The sequence below is a fragment of the Camelus bactrianus genome, chromosome 16 (genome assembly GCF_048773025.1).
Source record: "Camelus bactrianus isolate YW-2024 breed Bactrian camel chromosome 16, ASM4877302v1, whole genome shotgun sequence".
In the NCBI taxonomy this organism is placed as follows: Eukaryota; Metazoa; Chordata; class Mammalia; order Artiodactyla; family Camelidae; genus Camelus; species Camelus bactrianus.
In genome coordinates this window covers 44,578,228-44,599,079 of record NC_133554.1, presented here as the reverse complement: position 1 = coordinate 44,599,079, position 20,852 = coordinate 44,578,228, and the positions used below count along the sequence as shown (strand labels likewise).

General features: G+C 55.6%; 2 protein-coding genes across 4 annotated transcripts; both read right to left on the bottom strand.

Annotated features, from left to right (window-relative positions):
• Positions 1 to 3,514: 3,514 nt before the first annotated feature.
• Positions 3,515 to 12,189, bottom strand: DHX58 (DExH-box helicase 58). Of its 2 annotated transcripts, XM_010969005.3 has the most exons (13): positions 12,088 to 12,189; positions 11,750 to 11,918; positions 11,349 to 11,550; positions 10,787 to 10,977; positions 9,806 to 9,922; positions 9,072 to 9,198; positions 8,766 to 8,957; positions 7,625 to 7,887; positions 6,948 to 7,097; positions 6,695 to 6,856; positions 5,813 to 6,003; positions 4,686 to 4,782; positions 3,515 to 4,388 (listed from the first exon to the last, which is right to left on the bottom strand). In XM_010969005.3, exons 2-13 carry the CDS (start codon positions 11,915 to 11,917, stop codon positions 4,203 to 4,205), a joined length of 2,046 nt encoding a protein of 681 aa, XP_010967307.1. In that variant the 5' UTR covers position 11,918; positions 12,088 to 12,189; the 3' UTR covers positions 3,515 to 4,202. The 2 variants fall into 2 exon arrangements, with proteins under 2 accessions (XP_010967307.1, XP_045361833.1); XM_045505877.2 differs by lacking the exon at positions 9,806 to 9,922 and having other exon boundaries at positions 11,750 to 12,188.
• Positions 12,190 to 12,700: 511 nt separating this feature from the next.
• KAT2A (lysine acetyltransferase 2A) lies at positions 12,701 to 20,507 on the bottom strand. Of its 2 annotated transcripts, none has more exons than XM_074343395.1 (18): positions 19,838 to 20,507; positions 19,575 to 19,698; positions 19,093 to 19,238; positions 18,893 to 18,982; positions 18,414 to 18,595; positions 18,133 to 18,324; positions 17,155 to 17,261; positions 16,856 to 16,966; positions 16,628 to 16,767; positions 16,336 to 16,544; positions 16,014 to 16,140; positions 14,773 to 14,883; positions 14,315 to 14,458; positions 13,951 to 14,065; positions 13,821 to 13,857; positions 13,678 to 13,741; positions 13,461 to 13,545; positions 12,701 to 13,349 (listed from the first exon to the last, which is right to left on the bottom strand). In XM_074343395.1, the coding sequence occupies exons 1-18, from the start codon at positions 20,174 to 20,176 to the stop codon at positions 13,156 to 13,158; spliced, it is 2,517 nt and encodes an 838-aa protein (XP_074199496.1). In that variant the 5' UTR covers positions 20,177 to 20,507; the 3' UTR covers positions 12,701 to 13,155. The 2 variants fall into 2 exon arrangements, with proteins under 2 accessions (XP_074199496.1, XP_074199497.1); XM_074343396.1 differs by having other exon boundaries at positions 16,628 to 16,764; positions 19,838 to 20,500.
• Positions 20,508 to 20,852: the final 345 nt, after the last annotated feature.

Sequence of the window (20,852 nt, the reverse complement as noted above, 5' to 3'; positions counted from 1 at the left end):
GATGCCCAGGCTCATTCCCTTGGCCCTGCTGACTCCTCCTCACCCCACAGGGAGAGGGATGGCCAGAGGAGGGCCAGAGCAGAGCCCTTGAAAGCACCCAGCTAGGGCACAGGTACCCCCTCCCTTGCCCAGGTTTAAGGGTACTTACTAGATCCAGCAGCCTCCAGAGCTCGGGCCAGGGACTGAAGCTGTCTTTCCATTGGAGGGCAGCTGGGACAATTCCTAAACGGGACTTTCAGTCACTTGTATTATTTATCTTCCTGGAAAAATTGAGTGCGGCTTGATCTCAACTTGTGGATTTCTGAACATGGAGAGGGCCAGGAGGTGATGACAACGGGTCCTTTTTTTTTTTTTTTTGGTTGAGTCTCTAAGCCAGTTTGTTTTCCTGAGGCATAGCCCTCCCCAAGTGGGCTCCTGCTGCCACTGGTCACTGCCCTGCTGGGACCCCTCTCCTCACCCTGGAGACAAAAAACAGGGTGACTAAGAGAGAAGGTCCAGTTGAGATCCAGGGACCAGCAGGGCTGGGTGGGTGGGGGTGTGGTGGTGGTTAAGGGCACTGCTCTCTCTGGCCAAGTTTAAAAAAGAACTTTCAACCCCACCCCTCCCCTCCACAGATCGGCTTTGCTGTCCTACACATGAGGGGACACTTGTTGAGCCCTTACCAGGCGCCAGGCACCATGCTAAGCGCTCTGTGTGCATATTCTTATTTAATCCTTGCAGCCACCCTATGAGGTGGGTTCTATTTTACCCCCATTTTACAGGTGGAGAAGCAAACTCAGAGATGAAGTCACTCGCCCAGGGTCACACAGTAAATAGAGGTGAGAGACCCTAAGTCTGACTGACTCCCAAGCCCCTACTCTTTCCACTATAGCATATTGCCTCCCAGGAGCAAGAAGCTGGCACAGAAGCAGGAGGGATGAAGGTCAGATACAAGAAAGAACTTCCTGATAATGATGGTGTCTGAGGTGGGAAGAGACCATGGAATGGGGAAACTAGACCCATCCAGGAAACCCTCCCACCTGAGTTGGATGTATGTCTGTCTGCGGGCTCGTGGTGATCTCTAGAAAGTCCGTGGGATCCTGGCTGGATCCAGATGGTAGCATCCTGACCTCCATGCATTCTACAATCTGGGGTCCTCTGCTCTATCCCAACCCAGCACCACAGCCCAAAGTCTGACTCTCCTTTATGGCTCAGAGTTCTGAGCTGTCATATCTGAGCTGTCAGCCCAGGACCTCCTCTCCCAAAAAGTCTTCCTTGAGGTCCTAGGAGGCAGGACCGCTTTCCTACAGCCTAAATCCCAACACAGAGAGTGCAAATGCACCCCACATCTACAATAAGCCCACTTCTGTGATCACCTCCCCCATCTGGCTGTGGGACATAGACACAGAAAAGATCTACTCAGTCCCTAGGCTCTCTGGGTTCCCCAGTCCATCTGGACCAGCCCCTGCTCCCTTATCGCCCTCACTTCCCCACATCTGTATCCAGGGTGTAAGACAATGATGCAGGTGCCCTGGGGTGCACCAGAAAACCCAAGCTCCAGCTCAGCTATGCAGTGGCTCTTACCTCATTTCCCCAAAAAACAGAAGTCGTTTGGGCCACTCCATCACCCCCTAAAGGGTCGGGGGGGTGGGTGTAGGGTGCTGCACTGGATAAAGCACGGGGCACGCTGAGTCAGTGAGGTTCCTTACCAGGAGCCCTGCTGTCACAACTTGCTGTCCTCCAGAAATTTGCGAGCCTAAGGCCCGGCTCTGCCCTTTCCCATCCCTCGGATCCCGCCCCGGCTCCAAGTATAGCCAGCTGAGACCCACTAAACTTCTCCAGAGTTTAGTTCCACCCGCCACCTAGATGCCCAGCGTGCGTGGAGCCAAAAGGGATGTCCTCACTGCCCCTTGGGGTTCCCTAGTTTTGAGACTAGGGCACAGGACAGGTGGAGTGGGCTGCCTTGTTCTCTCGCGCTGCCCTCGAGGTCCTCAGCGTGGACCAGCCCGCGTCGCTGACTTACCTGCGGGGCAGAGACGAGCCCGCCGCGGCCACCTGCTCTCACCGCGCTCCGGAGTGCAGCGGCTTCGCGCTTGCAGAGGAGGGGGCGGGGCCAGGGACAGGGGCGGGGCCTGGGGGAGCCGCGGCCGAGCGCCTCCTTGAGTCTCAGCCGGTGGGGTGGGAAGGCTTATTCAGGTGGGCAGAAAGTGGATGAGCATCCGGGCCACTAGGGAGGCTCTGGAACTCTGGCTTTTCTGAGGACTGGGAGTTAGGATGCCTGGGTCCTGAGGACCTCATAAAGGGCACTCCTTCAGGCAGCCTTGCCAAGGTGCCCTGGCGGCATCGGCTCCATGTGAAGACTCCCTCATATGAAGAAGCAAGCCCGGGAACCCCTCCTCGCCTGCGTTCCCCCTTCCATCTGAGCTCAAGAAAGCTCTCTCAGCTTGGCAATATGGGTGTGAGATAGGACACCTCCTCTAAAGCTAGGGTCCCCCATTCAAAGGTCAGCATTGTAAGGGCTCAGGCCCCTGAGAAGACCATTAGGTGCCCAGGACATCTTTATCCTCAGTCCATCTCTCTCCCAGCAGCATAGCAACCCCCCCCCCCAACTCCCAATGCCAGCTCAGGTCCCTCAGCTGTCACTGTTTAGCCCTGGAATGATAGGAGTCCGGACTTCGTGCTTCCAGCCACATTCAAGGCCATTGAGCTTAACACCCCTGGGCCCCTGCCCTCCTCTCTCTGCCCCTAGTCGCTAATTTTATTGACCTGTAAAAGGCATGTTGCTGGCAGGGGACATAACAACTGAAAGTGAAGTGGGGAGCAGATGGGCAGAAGAAGGGGCCCCCGGAGGCAGAGATCGAACAGGAGGGAGGAGAAGGGTGATTTCTGGAGCCAGGGCCAAGGAACACTGGAGATTAGCAGGAAAAGAGGCCCTAGGAAGGAGGGGTGCACTGCCTGGGGGAGTAGAGGTCATAAAGACTACAAATGGAATTTCAGCCCTCAATCAGACAAGAGGCCGACTGAAGAAAAATGCTGGGAGAAGGGAGCCTGCATCATTTCCTGTCTACCCTTAGGCAGGACCAGGGGTATAGCTGGAGGGAAGGAAGTTAGATGGCAGGAAGGACTGCCATCCTGCTCTCAAATCTCTGCCCTAGCCCCCTCCCTTCCTCTTGAAGGTGACTCCTGCCTGCTGGGCCTCTTACCACAGAAATAGCCCTTTCCCTGAAGAATCAACCTAGATCTTGCCTTTCTTTTTCTTCCTTTCTTGTTAAAATGAGAACAGAAAATTTAGGCCTTTGCAACTTTTCCCACCCCCATGCCTCCCTAAGCCCCATCCCTCAAATCCTGGATCTCAGCCTCTCTCCAGCCCAGGGAAGACAACCTGGAGGTTAGGAAAGGATGGAGAGGGGGCACTGGGGTTGGAGCCTATTATGGGGTGGAGGCAGCAGGAAAGCCTCACGTTCTTGATGGCTCTCAAATTTAGACTTTTTGATGCTCTCTCCAAATAAAAGTTACATGATAGCCTCAAGAGGGGTGTTTGAAATTTAAAAAAACCTTTAATCATTAGAATTATAGCACAAAGCAGATCAGTGGATGGGGAAGGGGAGGAGGGAGGATTACACCGGGAACTTTTGAGGGTGATGGCGATGTTCATTATCTTGATTGTGGAGGACCAGACATACATTAACTGTATCAAATTGCACTATGAATACATACAGTTTATGTCAATTATGCCTCAACAAATCTGCTTTTAAAACATCACACATTTTCTATACCAATTTTCCACTTCTTTATCTCTAATTTATGAGGCGTCTCAAAAAAAAAAAGAAAGAAAGAAAGAAAGAAAGAAGTCGCCTTGACAGGGAATGAATTAAGGCCAAAGGAAACTGTGGTGATTCGTAGTACAGCGTGGCCATTCTCCTGCCTCAGTTTCCCCTGCCTGCTGACTCCATCCAGTGCACATGAAGGTGTCTGTGCCGATGTGAGCGGGGTCTGAGGATGAGTTGCATGTGGCTTTCCAGCTGCTTCCACAGTGTGGGAGTCCAAGCCAGCCTGGGTGCCTGATGTTCCTCTGCTACTGGTCAGCCAGGATCCGGACCTGGGAGCTGTTTGACTCTGAAGGGAGGGAGGGACTGGACCCAGGCTTTGCCCAGGAGAAAGCCTGCTGCTGTGGATTCGCCTGCCCCCTACAGGCTGAGTCGGGCACTGCAGTGACAAGGTGGTCAGTCCAGGGAGAGGTCCCCCAGCTTCTTTGCACAGTGCTGCACGTAGTCGAATTCAGGCACGGAGAAGGGCACAAGGGACCATTTCTTGACCTGGACCCGCCCTTGTGGTGTCTCCAGCAGCATGCTACGGACTTTGAGGACTGGCAGCTTCACTGACTTGTAGATCATCTGCAGACCCCAGTTCTGGGGTGGGACAGAGACAGCTGAGTTTGTGTCTCTGTCCTCAGACTGGGCTTCTCTCAAGTTGGGGTCCATGAATGCTGGGCTTTGTCTCCCACCACAGCCTGAGGGTTATCTCCCTTATCACACTGTGGGCTCCCTAAGGCAGGGGTGGAACTCTTCTTCTCAGACTGGGGTCTCCTGGGGCAAGGCTGCCTCCCCCATCCCAGTGACGGCACCCGGATGGCAGAGGCTGGGCCTCCTCTCTCAGACTGAGGACCTCTCAAGACTGGAGCTAAGGGCCATGGCCCCAGCACTTACCTCCCCACAGTTCCTGCAGCTAATGGTACCCCCAGGCCTCCAGTCTTTGAAAACTCTGTTGATGACCACAGGCTTCTGGGAGATGTTGTAGTAGATCCTGGAGAAGAATGGGAGTGGCCACAGTCCTCATGGACCCCACCCCTCCCAGCCCCAGATCTCATGCTCTCTTGCTTGCTGAGCTTCTACCTGGGGCTTAGACCTTTCTGCCTGTCAAGAGGCACAGAGACTTCCCAGGACCAGGAAATCCAATCTTCCTTACCCTCTGCCTGTGCTGCCTCCATGGCACCCACTTCTGCCCAAGTTCAAGCCTCAGCATTACCCACCTGGATGATTTCAACAGTTTCCCAATGGCTCTCCCCTGCCCCATCCTTCCATCCCATCCATCCTTACTTCCAACCCACATCATCCCTCCACCAACTGCCAGAGCGATCCCCTTTAAAATGTAAATCTGATCCTGACATTCCCTTGCACAAAATCCATCCAAGACTCCTCATTGCCTGCAGGATAAAGGCTAAACTTTCAGGCCTGACTTTCAAGGTCCTCCATCCGCTAGTCTGTCTTTCCTCAGAATCTCATCCTTCACCATCCCTTCCACTTAAGCCAACCAGATTACTCCGGCTGCATCGTCCCTGCCTCTACTTATCCCACATTCCAAACCAATCCATCTTTCAAAACCTACTTGAAATGCTCCCTCCTCAAATGAGAGAACCTGTGTGAGGATCCTTGGCACAGTGTCCTGGCACACAGTAGGTGCCTAATAAATACTGAATGAATGGATGGATGGAAGAGGGCAGAGGACAACTAGCCCTTCTTGACATCTTCAAAGTAGGAAAGACCAGGGGCCAGTCTGTGGAGCCAGCATTTGGCGTCCTGAATATTGCTCCACCACCTAGTGGCTGTGGGAGCCTGGGCAAGTCACTTAGCCTCTCTGAGCCTATTTCCTCCCTTGTAAAATGAGGTGATGATAAAACCTGTCTAATTAGACTATTGTGAAAATGCACACTTGGTACCTGTTAAAATGCTCTTTAACCTCCCAAACCTTCAAAGCACTGTCTGAATGGAAGAAATTCTCAATCCCCCATCATACCCCTCCCTCCCATCCTGACAGCCCCTTCCACAGGTCTCACGAGAAGTTGGGGTTCACGTTGACATGGTGGGCACCCTCCACTTTTCGCAGGTCACTCCCATAGCCCACGACCACCATGCAGTTGATGCAGAGGAGCTGCACGTGCTCCGCCAGGAACTTCCGCCGCCGACTCTCCCGCTGGACTGCCTGGGCTGCCCGCTTGACCAAGGCTGCCCGCTGCAGATCCCGGATCTGGGGTGGGATGGGACACTTAGCGTGGCTGGGGCCCGAGAGACCTGACCCTAGGAATGCTCGCAGGGGGACAAAGGGCACCCAGAAGTGACTTTCCTCTACCATCCCTGGAGTTTTTAGAAGCTCTGTGGAAAAAGATGATATGGGGGTGGGGGCAACTGTGTGAGGGAGGCAAGCTTTCTTGCTGAATCTTTACTCCCTCTTTGAAGGGTTTCGTGCAAAGCAGCTTCTTTGAATATAACATGAGGCATCATTAATAATGATGCTGGGACAACAGAAGTAAACAGGGACCATCCTGGACGAGGCTGGATGATGGTGACCCTGCCTCAGGGGAACAGATTTAAGACCTGGTTCTGGGCTCATTTTGTGAATGTCTTTGTTTCCCCCCGACCTGGTTCCAGAAGGGCTATAAGGCTGTTCTCACAGATATACAAAGTATCCGGTGATGAGGATAAATTAAAAGCCCTGGACAACACTTACTCCCAAGGCATTTTGTAGGACAGCCATTGCCTGCCCTGGCAGATCCACCCCTGGCCTCTACCCTTCTCTCCATTCAAACCTTCCCCAAGTGGGCCAGATAAGCCCCCAGAGGAAGGGGGACCTGGGGCGTTTACGTGTGTGCAGTCAGAGACCCTCCAGGCAGAGCACTCTCAGCCCACTTCCCCACAGGGCACACGGGTTGCCCACAGACCTTGGCCTCGTACTCGGCCTGGTCCATCTCCTGAATGGCAGCCACTGCCCGTTCCATCAGAGTCTCCAGCGCCTCGTTGGTCAGCTCCCGCCGCAGCTCCCGACTGCCTTGGGCTGCCACAAATGAGTATACACTTTGGCTGGCCCGGGCACGGCCCCTTGCCTGGGAAGGGAGAAGAGGGAGAGGCCTGACCAGGGCTGAGGTCCCACACAACATCTTTGAGGGCTGTTTTGGAGAGGGATACTTTGGGTACCTGGACCATGGAGATCTCATTGGTCAGGAGCCCATAGCGCACCACCACATTGCACCGGGGGATGTCCAGTCCCTCCTCTGCCACACTTGTGGCCACCAGAAGGTTCAGGGTACCAGTCCGAAACTTGTGGATCACGTCCAGCTGGTCCCTCTGAGGTAGGGGAAGAGAAAGAGGATGGTAAATGAGGTGGGTTCAGGCCTACCTTTCTGCCAGCCCAGCCTCTCCTGGTTCAGTCCTTTTACTCACAATCTTGGCCCTTTTCCCTAGGAAACTTGAGTCCCCATTTCTATCTCCAAGTACTCCTAGGACCTTTTTCATCTTCCCAGGTGACCATCTAACCCATGTCTCCCTTAGGGACCTCTAAGGGTCCCCCCCCCTCTACTCTAGGAGCTCTCAGGACCCATTCTTCTCCTGCAAGGACCCCAGACCCTGATACTCTGTCCTGAGGACATCACTCACCTCTTTCCCTGCAGACTCCCAAGCTTCTGCCTCTCTTCCCCCAGAGACCCCCAGACTGGGAGGACCTTCAGCACTGGGGATCTCAGTGTTACCTCTCTCCCCCAGCTCTCTGCCTGGAGATAATCAGTCCCTCAACTCTCTGTGCTGAAGACTCTGTCCACTCCCATTCTCCCCTAGGGACCTCCCCCACCCTCAGCTCCTTTCCCCAAAGCCCACACCTGGGTCATCTGGGTCATCTGAGTGCTCTGGCTGTTGTTCCCAGCCCCAATCAACAGCTGGGCCCTGATGTCCACTGTCTGCAGGCCCGGCTGCTGCTGGAGCCAGAGCAGGAGGGAGTGAGCGCTCTGGCGGGTTCGGGTGAAGATGATGCCCCGAGGGCTGTCAGGGCTCCTGAATTGCTTCTGCAGGATCTGTTCCAGCGCCTCCAGTTTCGGGTTTTCTGGGCCACGAACTGCCAGGCGGGTCAGCTGATTCTTGTGGTCTGCCAGAAAAGCCCAAAACAGAGGCAGAGGACACAGGCGTGGAGGTGGGCAAGGCATGGGCTTGGGGTGGGGGTGGGAGGGACTCACAGAGATCAGATTACAGGAGTCCTTGGAATTAGGATGATACCTCTCCTGCCTAATTCCCCCTGAACAGCACCAAAAGCACATTTCAGGACACCCTCTGCCCACCTAGCCTGAAGGCTGGACAGCCTTACACCAGGGACCCACAGTGTAGCATCCTTTACTCACATACCTTACCCAGCATCCCTCTTCAACCCAGCTACCAGGATGACCATGAACCTTTTCGGGCCAATCTTTGCTACCTGGGACTGACTCAACCTCAGGCCTCTTCAGAAAGATCCTTGATCCCCAGCCTGTCCTGAGGCCTCTAGCCTTACATTTCACTCTCTGACCACCTCACTTTCCCAGTTTAAAAGTACCACACATCCCAAAATTTCAAGGACAGTCCCAATTAAATTGTTTAAATTTTTTGTTTGTTTGTTTGTTTTTTTTGGAGGGGGCAATTAGGTTTATTTGTGTATTTATTTTTAGAGGAGGTACTGGGGATTGAACCCAGGACCTCGTGCATGCCAAGCATGCACTCTGTCACTTGAGCTATACCCTCCCCTCTGGTTTTTAAAATTTTTGTCAGAAACATTCTTTTTTTTTTTTTTTAACTTAGTTTACATCTAGTTTAGAATTAGTTTTACATCTATGCAAAACTTCATAAATGAAGGCATATATCTTTTGTCATATCCACAGCCTTGACTTCTATTAGAAAATTAGGGCTCCGGTACCCTTGTTGGCACCTTTGGCACTCACGTGGGAGCCTGTAACCTGGCTGGCTCCTGACCTCTAGTTCAGTTGCGAGCCTCACCATCAAACAGCGCCAGCAGCCAGCGCTCGGCATGCAGGATCTGGGTCTTAGTGGCGCGCTCCCTGTCGTAGAAATCTCGCAGCGTGGCCAGTGCATCCACCGCGCGGACTGTGTCGTGGATGAGCAGCGCGTCGTTATAGCGACGCAGGTGAAGCATGTATACTCGCTGCTCCTGGAGTCCCGCCTCAGCCGCTGCAGGGGACACGGGGTCTGATTGGCCACGCCCCTCTAGGGCTCCGTCCTGCCTAGACTCCGCCCCCGAAAGGCTCCGCTCAGGCTGGCCGGATCCCAGACAGCCTTTCTCACCAGTCTGGCTCTTCTCCACCACTTGCTGCTCGTACGTCTGAGTCCCGAAGTCTCGTCTCAACTCAGGCATCTCCAGATGGTCGTGGATATGGCCCATGAGCTCCTTCAGCATGTCCCCAAATGGGTCCTGAAGGAGAAGAGTGAGGGTGTGAGGGGATTCCCATACACAGCGCAGGGGCTGGGTACCCAGTGGGGTTGCTGATATCCGGGTGAAGCCGCAACACTACTGCGGCACATTCGAGCTGGAGAGGAGGGAGTCCCAGAGGGAGGCTGGCTGGGGTGTGAAGGAGTCCCGGCTGGAGTCCTGCACCCAACTCCCACTCTGTCTGCTCCCTTGACCTCTGGCTTGAGCACAGTGGTGTCTAGTCCTTGTCCAGCCCTGTCCTAGCAGACCCCAGAGAGTGTCTGTTCTGTGGGAGAGAGCTTGGAACAGCGTCAACACAAAGTGCTCAGCTTTATGGTTTGCAGAGCACTCCATGGTGTGCTCGAGCTTTGGAGGGATGCCCCCAGTAGCACTGGAGTTAAACCAAACAGCAGGCTGAGGGCACAGGCTGTGGACATGGGTTGTATCTGCCCCATTTCACAGGAAGGAGAAATGGAAACTGAGAGACAGAAGCAAATAAACTAAAGTCACAGAGCTAGTGAGGGTGGGGGTTAGAGCTCAACCCCAGGTGCCCTAACGTCACACCATACCCCACCCTCGCACCTCAGCCTTCCCCCAACCTCCCATGCACCTGGGTGCGCCTGTGGCAGAGGTCGTACTGTTTGCAGGGCTGGCAGCTGTGCTCCTGCAGCTGGGGGCGGTAGTGCTGGGGTGACATGATGCGCCATGTGTCCAGGTTGGCACAAAGCTGGGGCAACAGAGAGGGGTTCACTGGAATGTGGGGGGGTCTGTGGGGACAATGGGCAGAGCTATGGGGCAGGATGGGCTGAGGCAGGGCCGTTGGGAGTAGGGACTCATGTATTCCACAAATAGCTCTTGCTCACCCTCTCTGTGCCCAATGCTATTCTAGTTACTGGGGCTACAGAGCATCTTACGTTGGAGTTGGAGAGACAGATGATAAACCAGGAAAGAGTCACAGAACGAGAGAATTTCAGGTGGTGTTAACTAGCTCTAACAAGAATAAAATTAGATGATAGGATAGAGTGCCATGGTGATCAGGGAAGACTCTAAAAAGGTGATACCAAGCTGATCCCTGAATGACAAGAAGAGCCAGACAGGTAAAGTGCCAGGCAAGGGCATTCAGGGCAGAAGAAATGGCAAGTGCAAAGGTGCTGAGGTGAGAACAAGACTGACATGCTCAAGATGAAGGGGAATATAGTGGGAGTGATGGGGAGGGTGCAGGTAGGCAGAGGCTAGATCTGGTGGAACTTTGTAAGTCAGAGTGGAGTTGGGAGATTATTATAAGTGCAATAAGAAGCCATTCAAGGAGGAGGGTACAGCTCAAGTAGTAGAATGCATGCTTAGCACGCATGAGGCATGCATGAGGTCTTGGGTTCAATCCCCAGTACCTCCTCTAAGAATAAACAAACAAACCTAATTTCCTCCCCCACCAAAAAAAAAAAAAAAAAAAAAAGCCATTCGAGGCTGGAGCTTAGGTGGGGAAGGGACCCAAACCTTGCCTGGGGGAGCCTGGGTAGGGCTGATGGGGATGGGGCAGGGCAGGGCAGACCAGGGAGGTTTCTGGTGGGAGGGTCACAGGGGCCAAGCTGACCTGCAGAACGTGGTGAATGGCCCCATCAAGCGTGGAGGCCCCGCCAGTGCCTGGGGAGGCTGTGAGGCCCAGCACCTGTGGCAGGGGCCGTGTCCTCTGGAGTTTATGCTCCAGATACCGGTTCAGGATGATGTTGTAGACGGAGTCTTTGTGCGTGTGGTGACACTCATCTACCACGAGCAGAGAGAAGGCTGGGGGCACACAGGGGAAGGTTATGATCTACGTTTGCAAAACCCTTCTTCCCATAAGCTTTGTTTCATGTCTTCCCCACAACTCTTCTGAGAATTCTTTCCTCCCTTCACAGCTTGCAGAGAACTGGCCAGGTAGGGATGATCTACCTTCATTTTACAGATTAGGAAACTGAGGCTCAGCTGGGGGAAGGGACTTGCCCAAGATCCTGCACAGTAGCCAGGCCTCTTTCTACTAGGGTGTATGATGGGGTTTGGTGAATGGAGAACCCCTCATCCCATGAAATGTCCCAACACCTTTAGTAGAACAGGTGCCTTGGTTTGGCAGGGAGGGTGCCTCGAGGATGCACGCTTTCTTCGTGCTCAGCCCTCACCGTCCAGCTCCACATGCTCCTCCTCCTCTGGGCTGGTCAGTGCCTGCTGCAGCAGCTCAGCTGTGCAGATGAGCAGGTCATGGCTCCGGGCCAGGTGGCCAAAGCCGGCTCGTAGCCCCATATCCCCGCTCAGGGTCGTAATGGTCCAACGTTGGTCCAGCATGCGTCTGAACTCCTCACAGTGCTGGCTCACCAGATGCACCTGGGGGTGGTGAATGAGATGGGGAGAGGAAGGTGGATTAGGGGCAAGGGGATGAGGGAGGCACGGTGACCCCCAGGACATGGCTGGGGACTGGAATGGGTGAAAAGACAGGTGAGCTTAGAGACGGCCACAGTTCTAGAGGGTCCTGAGACGCCCCCAAGAAGTTGAGATCCCGCTGAGGGGAGGGCAGACCACTCACCCTGTTGACGAGTACAACCACCTTGGCTCCATCCACAGTCTCTAGATGCCTCTTGGCCACATAAGCAGCTGCCCTGGTCTTCCCAGCACCCGTGGGCAGCCATATGATGATATTCTTGCCCTCCAGGGCAGGCATGATCACCTCCCACTGGTAGGATCGCAACTCCATTCTGGAAATGGCAGGAGCTCAGGCCACTGGCCCTCCTGGCCCTCTCCCAGTCCTGGCTCCTGTCAGAATGGCTCCCCACTTCTGGCCAGCCCAGTCTGGTTAAGGACCTCCCTTTGCCCGGGACTCCATCCCACTTGAGGGAGGTGGGGCAGGGCAACAGAGGGACCAACCGGGAACCTGGTCTGGGCAAGTGGAGAGGCCGAGTACCACAGACACCTGTCTCTTGCTGGCTCGGTTAGCCCAGACGCTGCTGGGCTCTGCTGAGAAGGAAATGGAAACTGAAAGTGAGGGGAGGAGCCAGCCTCGGAGATCAACCTAGGAATCTCCCTTCCCTACCCCTCAGAAAAACATCACGAGCTTCAGAGACCGGGGTGGAGGGGCATTGGGGGTTGGGGAGGTGGTGGAGGCAGTGTGGCAGACAGAAATGCTGCTGACAGCAAGGAACCCTTACTTTCTTTCTGGGTCCTGCTAGCCCCTCCCCCAGGAGTGGAATCTTCACCACCTCGTTTCCCCCTATCCTGCCCCTTTTGGAGTCAGCTGTAACCACGTCCAGCCAGGTGAAGGCAGCCAGGTGATTTCTATGCGTGCCACTCCTGGCATCTGGATCAGGAGCAGCCAGCAGGGAAAAATAAGGGACTGCAGCCTGGCAGGCCCCATCACCCCAGGGGTGTGGGACAGGCATAAGGCTTGCTGGGAAGGGTGGCCCCAGCTTGCAGGCAGTATTAGGGGAACAGGGTCGGCCTATTAAGGCTGGGGATTCTACTGAAGAAATAATCACACAGAGAAAAAACAAAACTTTATTGTTCCCTCCAAGGGATTAATGCCAGGAAATGAATGGTCCCCATGCCCCCCACCCCTGGGGGACAGACAGGGCAGTGCAGGGTGCAGCATGGCCCCTCCAGTCCAGGTTGAACTTCCAACCCCTGAGGCCCCCTCACTCGAAAAAATTGGCAATCCTGCCATTGCGGAAACAGTGACCTGGGCCAGGGCCAGGACTCCAGGACTCTACAGCTTGGAGACGACCAGGGATAAGGGACACCAACCACTCTAGAGAGGCTGGGCCCCAGACCCAGGAGACCCCTCCCCAAGGGTGGGACACAGCTGCAGGCCTGGGGGAGCCCGAGGGCCCTTGGCTGGAGAGTCTCACGCAGAGGGGCACCTGGGCACAGGGGCAGCCCAGGAATCAGATGAGAACCCGAGAAGGAGACACTGCAGGTGGATGCCGAGGTCCAAAGCCACTACTTGTCAATGAGCCCGCCCTCCTTGAGCTTAAAGTAGAAGAATTTCTCCAGGGCGCTGGCGCAGCGGCAGTACTCGCTGTCTGGGGGGTTGTACTCGCGGCAGTTGGCAATGACCCGCTGCAGGTCGGCCACAAAGAGCTTCCGGGTCACATAGTAGCGGCTGCGCAGCCTCTCGGTCATGGTCTTCAGGTCTGGGGCAGCGGGAGAGAAGGGCCCGCCTTGCAGAGGCTGCGTGGCCCAGGCAAGGCAGCAGCAGGCGGGGGCGGGGGCAGAGGGAAGGGGTTGCAACGGAGGGTCCTCACCGATGGGGAAGCGGATGACCTCGTAGTAGTCTGGGGCCTCCGACTTCTTCACTGGCTCCATGAAGGGCCAGGCACTGGGGTGGGACTGCAGAGGAGAGCCAAGCTGGGGCTGGGCCACTGTGCCCCCACCCAGCTCGTGACTGTCACCCCCCTACCCACCCTGGGTCAGAAAGCCACAGCCACTGGCACGGGGGCTACCAGAAGGGAGTCTCCCCACCTTGATCTGGGCCAGCAGGTTTTTGAGGGTCGTGTAGAGCTGGTCCGGGTCCTTCAGCTCCTTCCTTCAGGGAGAGAGGCCAAGTCTGAGGCTCCTGGTCCCTCTGCCTCCCCCTCCCCCTCCTCTCCCTCCACACAACTCACCCCTTGTCCTTCCCCAGCGGCTTCCAGCCCGTCTCTCCTGCAAAGTGGGGAGTGGGGAGAACACCCCTAAGAATGCCTGTCCACACCCCTAGCAGTATGCACCCCCTCCCCGGCAAAGACCCTTGCTCACGGATGCCGGGGACGCTCTCCACAGGGATCTGCCTCACACCCTCCTTGAAGCAGCTGAGCCCAGGGTAGACCTTTCGGATCTGGGCCTGTTTGCGCTCAATCAGCTTCTTGATGATCTGAGAGAAGGAAAAGTCTGAAGGGCCAACCCCAGCTCCAGCAACCACCCTCCCTGAGCCACAGTCAGGGCCCCTCCTAATTTCCCCTAAGAGGCAGAGGAAGGGCCAAGACCCTGGCCCATCCCACTTCACATGTGCACATGCATTATACACCCACACGTGTGTTCACCCTCAAATGCACGTTCACAAAAAGCCCCACAGATGCAAGCGTGTGCATGTGAGCACATGTGCACAAACACGCATGCACACCTCCTTCTGCTTCTTAATGATGTGGGACAGCTCTGTGTAGGGGATCCGAGGATTCAGCTCACACTCCATCAGTGTCGCGCCCTCATAGTCCTTAATGTAGCCCAGGTAGCGGCTCTTGGGCACCTTGATGTCCTTGGAGAAGCCCTAGTGGGTGAAGAGTTATGGCCAATCCCATCAGCAAGGTTTTTTTCCAACTTGAATCTGTCCCTGGAATGTTCGCAGGCCGGCTGCCCCTCCTGACTCCCCCTTAAGAGCTTCCCAGTTCTCCCGACCTGCCCGCTGCCCTTTAAGAGAACCCTCTTCTTCCCTGGGGCAGCAGCAGGAGGGAGGAAGACAGGCATGAAGGACTTCCCCGCAGGTGTTGGATGGAACAGGGGACACAAAGGGACACCAGGGGGCTGGACAGAATGCCCCCTGTCCCCAGGTAGGGTGCAAGCATGGGGTGAGGCAAGCGTCACCTGTTTTTTGAAGTAGCCAATGGCGTACTCATCAGCGTAAGTGAGGAAGTAGAGGATGTTGTGTTTGATGTGATACTCCTTCAGGTGGTTCATCAGGTGAGTCCCATAGCCCTGTGGGGGAGGGGGAAGGGCTTAGCAGGGGGAGGGGTCAGGCCTGGGGCTAGAGAGGTCTAAGGAGGGCCGGGAGAAGAGGGAGCCGACTGGAAAGGAGGTGGGAATAGCCAGGGGATCCAAGTCAGGTAGGAGGAAGGTGATCGGCAAGGAAGGAGAGTTTATGGGGAGAAAAGTGAAGGATGCTGGGTTTCTAAGCGCTTACTCTGGGCCAGGTGTGGTGCTTGGTTCTTTACAGATCAATCCTCAAGTTAACAGCTATCATTACCTCCATCTTACAGGAAGAAAAACTGAAACTCAGCTACGTTTGGAAATGTGTCCAAGGTCAGGTGGCCAGCCACAGCCAGGAGGACCAGGATCCAAACTTAACCTGTATGCTGTGGTCCACAGGCCACTAGGTCGCATTCCCTGGGCCTCAGAACTGGGGGGAAGAGGAAGGGGAATCACAAGGGCCCCACTCATCGCAGCATCTGAATCCCAAAGACACCCTCACTCTGTCTCCTACACACGATAGGACCAAGGAGGCACCATGCAGATCCGGGCTATGTAAAACAGGACAACCAGGGACCCTAACAATGGGTCTGTTGTGACAATTAAAGGGCAGAAGCCAGGACTATCACTCAGCGCAGGGCTATTGTAAAACTTAACTCCCTAGCGTATGTAAATGTTCCTATGATGAAGGAAATACTGGGCCATTTAAAACTGTTACTGTAAATCTGAAGAGTTCTCATCACAAATAAAAAAATATCTTTTTTCCTATTCCTTTAATTTTGTATCTATGTGGGAGGACGTATGTTCACTAAACTCATCATGGTAATCATTTCATGATGTACGTCTCTCAAATCATCATGCTGGACACCTTACACTTACACAGCCCTACGTGTCAGTCACACCTCAACAAAGCCAGAAGAAAACAAAATAAAAGTGTTATAGATTCTTGGGTTCCATTTGTCAACAGGTGTTTCCTTAATCCAGTTGTCAAAGAACGACTGCCACCTTGTGGGTTTGTGAGGAACTGCCTGGCCGTTAAGGGTTGGGGGCAGCTGTGCTACCACACAGTGCTGCCCTCACCTGGTCCAGACGCAGAGGCAGAAGGTGGGACATGGCTGGCACCAGGTGCTTGGACTCACCTTGACCTGCTCGTTTGAGGTGACAGCACAGAAGACAATCTCCGTGAAGCCCTGGGTGGGAAACATGCGGAAGCAGATCCCACCAATGACCCGCCCATCCTTGATCAAAGCCAGAGTCTTGTGCTTCCTGAGGGGAGAGAGGTCAGGTCACAGTCCCTACCTGTCCCCCAAATGCTCCCCAGAAACCCACAGCCCTGGAGACCTGAGCTGTACCCAGTGCTGGGAACCAAGGAGCAAGAATTCCTCAAGGCTGGAGGGAAAGGCCGGGGGAGCAGTGGGGAGGCACCGCGGCCTGGGGTTGGGCTCTCCGGGGGGGACGTACGGGTCAAAGACAAGGCGGGCGATATACTCCTTGGGCATGCGTGGCAGCTGGTGGGAGAAGACATTCTGTAGCCCCACGAGCCAAAGCAACACCCGCCGGTTGGCCTTGGGTGTGAGTGAGTTGCCGATGACGTGGAACTCGATGATGCCGCGGCGCTCCTCCAGGCGGGCGGTCTCATCCCGGGCTGCGTTGGCCGACAGCAGGCTTGTCTGGGTACCAGAGAAGGGGTGGTGAGCCGGGGTCTCAGATGGCAAGGCCCCTCCCCTACTGGTCAGTAAGCCAGGCTGCCCACCTCAGGCCCCAGCATGGCAGCGGGGTCAGTGATGGTGAGCATGACCTCGTTGACTAGCTCCATGGGGATGTCGCCCATCACTCGGAGCCGCTTGGCATCCTCCAGGGTCAGGTTCTCTGGGAGCTTCCTCTTCTCGCCTGCTAGGGAGGTTGGCAAGGTTTCCCAGGGACAACAAGAGAGGTTGGGGGAGGGAGAAATGAGCGGCAGAGGTTGGAGTCAAGTACCCACCTGGCATGGGCTCAGCCCCTCCAGAATCCAGGCTCAAGGAGCTGTTGCTGCTCCCACCTATGGTGGGGCTGAAGATGGGGGCGCTGGGGACAACCGCGGCATTGACAGTAGCTGAGAGAGAAGAGACAAAAAACTCAGGAGATGCATACTGAAGGTGCTGGAGCATCCTGCAAAGGGATCTGGGCTCTCTGAACCCCAAGTGAGCCCCCCTGCGCTTCCCCACTGCTGCCATTCGCAGTCCCTCCTCCACAGCAGGGCTGAGCTCAGCTAGGAAGGCCAAGTAGAGAGCCCGCACGTACCTGGCCGGGGCACCAGCTGGGTCCCTTCTGAGGGAGGCATGGTGAAGCCTGACTCCCAGATTGGAGAGTTTGCCCCGTAGATCTCCTCCTCCAACATAGACAGGAATCTGTGGGGCAGGAGGGGACAGTCTGTCCCACAACTCTGTCCTCCAACTGAGGAGGCAGCCTGGGCCAGACACCGGAGGGGCTGGAGGGCACGCTGCCCTCAGGGAACTGGGAGCATAAGAACAAGACAGCCTCTGCCTTCAGACGAGGGGGAGGCAAAGCATCCTGCCTTCTGGGAGCCCCTTGTTGAAGGCAGGAGGGCAGGACAATCCGGAACAGAGACCAGAGGCGCAGTGAGCCATGGGAACAGCACAGGGAGGTGGCGTCTGAGCCAATGGCATCCTGTGCTGTGTGGCCAGGCAGGGTACCCAGTCACCCTAGGCCTCAGTATCAAAATGTGACTCTGAATCCACCTTCTCCTGCCTCATCGTACTCCCACCTGGTGGTAGGAGCCCAGGAGGGCATGGGTTAGTCAGGAAAGTCTTCTTGAACTGGGTAGCAATGAGCCAGGTTTAAAATGAAAAGAAAGTATGGCAGAGCAGAGGAAAATCTTACAGAAATGACCAGGACAGGGGTGGAAATCGGTTTCACCTTAAGTGTAAGCTCTGGTTTCTTGGAGTGCTGTGGTGGGAAAGATTCTGAGCTGTGTCCACACCCCATGGGAAACAATTAGTCACATCTATCAGGGGTGTGGGTGGAGGCAGAGTTAGCACCTGGGCCATTTAACTGCCATCCCCAAACTAGTACACAAAAGGCAAATAGCTAGCAAGTTGCATCTGGGCCATGTGCAAGTCAGCCAGCTGGAGGCCCAGATCCCAGAAGTCTCCTGGAGGGAAAGAAGGGACCAATCCAGGAAGCCTTCCTGGAAGAAAAGGGACCACAAGGAGGATGTGAATGTGGTACAAAATCCTGATAGGCCCAAACGAGCCTTACTTGGGGAAGTGGGTGAGAATGAGGGTCCTCTTCTCGGGCACTAGCTTGTCCTTCTCCACCCGGAACTTCTCCAGTAGTTGTCGCCGGGTAACGGTGAAGATGGAGCGGAGAAGGCTCCGCCCAAAGACGTGAGTGGTCTCGTACCTGGGGAGGCTATCGCAGCTCTGGGGCACGTGGCAGTAACAGAGCCATCTGCGGGAGTGGGGAGGTGGTGAGTGCAGAAACTGAGTCCAGGCTGGGCCTGCAAGCCTCCCCACTGTGCTGTCCCTGGCTGGACCTACCTGGTGTAATTGACCTTATAAGTGGCCACATCCTCCGCCTGAGACCTCTGCCGAAATTGAGCAGGTGTCTCAAGCTTCCAGTAGTTAAGGCAGAGCAGGAACATCTTTGAGAGCTCAAACATTGTCTGCCGCTCACGGGGAGCCAGGTGACTAAACTTGTACTGCACAAAATTCAGCACACCCTGAGGGGGGCAGTGGAACAAAACAGGGGAGGAGGTGTGAACAGCCAGCAGGGGCTTCTTATCCAAAAGTAGGTGCTTCCTGAGGGCAGAGGCAAGGCTCTCTGGGGCTTTCACTCTGGGACTGTCTCTGAGGAGAAATTATACCCCCTCCCCCCTCCAAGCCCACCCTAAGGTTAGCACAAAGCATCCTTCCTTCTCTGGACCTCTTCCCTGTTCTCAGTTTGAGGGGAATGGATAACACAGGCTCCCCACTCCTCCAAGATGCCCCCAATTCTCTTAACACTTTCCTCATCTCACCTGTTCAATATTAGGTTTCTCAAATGGGGGGCTGCCCAGGGACCCCTCCACCACGGGCCGGGTCATCTGCAGGATGCATTTCCGCAGGAGCTTAAGGAAGAAGAGGGAGAAGTAGAGGTCAGCGGAGTACAGAGCTGCAGACCCCTCCCCGCCCCAGCCTCCCTCCTTCGACCACTCACACTCACTTGGAGGAAGCTCACCTTGAAGAGGTAGAAATAGACCTGCTTGGTGTCTGTATCCTCTTCCTTGTGAACAGACATAAACAGATTCTCCACGTCCACCACCATCCCCAGCAGCCGGTTAATCTCATCCTCTGACACGTTCTCCAGGTGGGACACGTGATCAGCTGTAAGGACAAGTGGTAGTTGGGGAAAATGGACAGAAGAGATGAACAGGACTTCCTGCCCCTCTTCATTGCCAGCCAAGACACACCCTCAGTCCCTCCAACCAGTGTAAGCAACAATGTGACTGCTTCTATGCCAGCCCTGGGAGGCCCCTCTCTCTTCTGGGCTGGCAGATTTCCTTTCTTATCCGTTCGGGCATATACACTCCCAGTCCAATCCCTCCTTAGGAGGCATTTTCGGTCTTTCAGAGATGAAGCTCTGTGGCATTTAAGTCATCCCGTCCAAGCAGGACGCAGCACCTTCCCTCATCCCAGCTCCAAGGGCACTACCTGCCTTACCCAAGGGGTGCTCACAGCTGCGGCACAGCTCGCTTAAGTTGGCAGCAGGCTGCTGCAGGTCCATGCGGGGTGCAGTGGGAGGCTTGGGGTTCTTCCAGCCATTACATTTGCAGGTTTCATTGGCCTGGAGATAGAAGGATCGGTCAATAACCCTGTAACCAGGGGACAAGCAGCCACTCCCCAGCCAGAGCTTTGCCCCCATTCCCACCCGAGCTCGAGGATGCCCCAGGCCCCGCCCCCTCTCACCCAGGCCCCGCCCCCACCTTGCAAGCCGAGAAGACCCCTAGCTTCTCAAGCTTCTTGGCGCGCGGCAGCCCCCGGACTTGCGCCTTCCTCTGGCTGGCGCGCTGCTGCTGGCTCAGACCAGGTCGAGCCGGATCACCCCCGCTCCCGGTACCCCCACTTCCTACCCCGGGCCCCCCCGTCCCTGTGCTCCCGGCTGGGGCTGCAGCTGGGGCGGGGACTGGTGCCGGAGTGGGAGCTGGAGTCGGGGCTGAAGCCGGACTGAGGGCAGGAGTCGGAGTTGGGGCAGGGGCTGGGGACTGAAGGGGTCGGGGCTGCGCGGCCGGGGCCGGGGTCGAGGACTGGGAAGGTTCCGCCATGGCTTCCCCCGCAGCGGAGCGCGGCTCGGCGCTCCCAGCCCTAGGGCCGCATGGGCAACCGGCGCTCAGTGCGCAGGCGTCGCTGCCCCGGAGCACGATGGGAGTTGTAGTCTTTCGCGGCCGCTCCTTTTGCCTCCAGCTTCCAGACTTTTCTGTCCTGTCTCTTGATCCGGGACAGCTAAGTGAGTCCCGAGCCAGCACCCCAGATTGACTCCTCACTTGTAAACTCTATCGAAGGCTCCCAGGATAGTCAAGATTGCTGCCTACTTGGGGCAAGGAGAAGCATCCCAGAAAACAATCTTCTGTTCGAGGAATCACCTCCCAAGCCGGAGGATGGAAATGCTTGTCTGGGGCCTGTAGTCAAGTTGGCTTCTTGCACATCTCCCTCCTTCCCCACTTTGGCCCTATCCCACGTCTCCAGACACAGAAGTGCAGCTACAGTGGCGATTAAAAGGCAACAAGCAGCTCTATTTCTTGATTTGTGAAGTGGTTACACGGGTGTGTTTTGTGCACTTTTATGTACGTTATACTTTAACAAAAGGGGTTTATTATAAAAGTACTGAGCGCCAGAGTCATGGCCGTGGTCACGAAAAAGGCTACCGCGGTGGGAATGAGGTAGAGGCAGAGGAGGGTGCATGGGAAGGACTCTCCCCTTACCCCGTGGGCATCTATCAGG

Bases quoted from the DNA above. Each gene is read 5' to 3' on its own strand.
- DHX58 (XM_010969005.3), bottom strand. From the start codon at position 11,917: ATGGAGTTGCGATCCTACCAGTGGGAGGTGATCATGCCTGCCCTGGAG. The intron at 10,978-11,348 runs GTGAGGGCTGAG...GTGTGCCCCCAG, and splicing joins GGAGCATGTGGAGCTGGACG to CCTTCTCTCTGCTCGTGGTA. The intron at 9,923-10,786 runs GTCAGCTTGGCC...CTGTTGCCCCAG, and splicing joins CCATTCACCACGTTCTGCAG to CTTTGTGCCAACCTGGACAC.
- KAT2A (XM_074343395.1), bottom strand. From the start codon at position 20,176: ATGGCGGAACCTTCCCAGTCCTCGACCCCGGCCCCGGCCGCGCAGCCC. The intron at 16,967-17,154 runs GTACGTGCGGGC...CTTCTCTCTCAG, and splicing joins CCAGCTGGTGCCCCGGCCAG to CTACTGTCAATGCCGCGGTT. The intron at 13,742-13,820 runs GTGAGTTGTGTG...CTCTCCCTGAAG, and splicing joins CCGCTGGGGAAGGACAAGGG to GAAGGAGCTGAAGGACCCGG.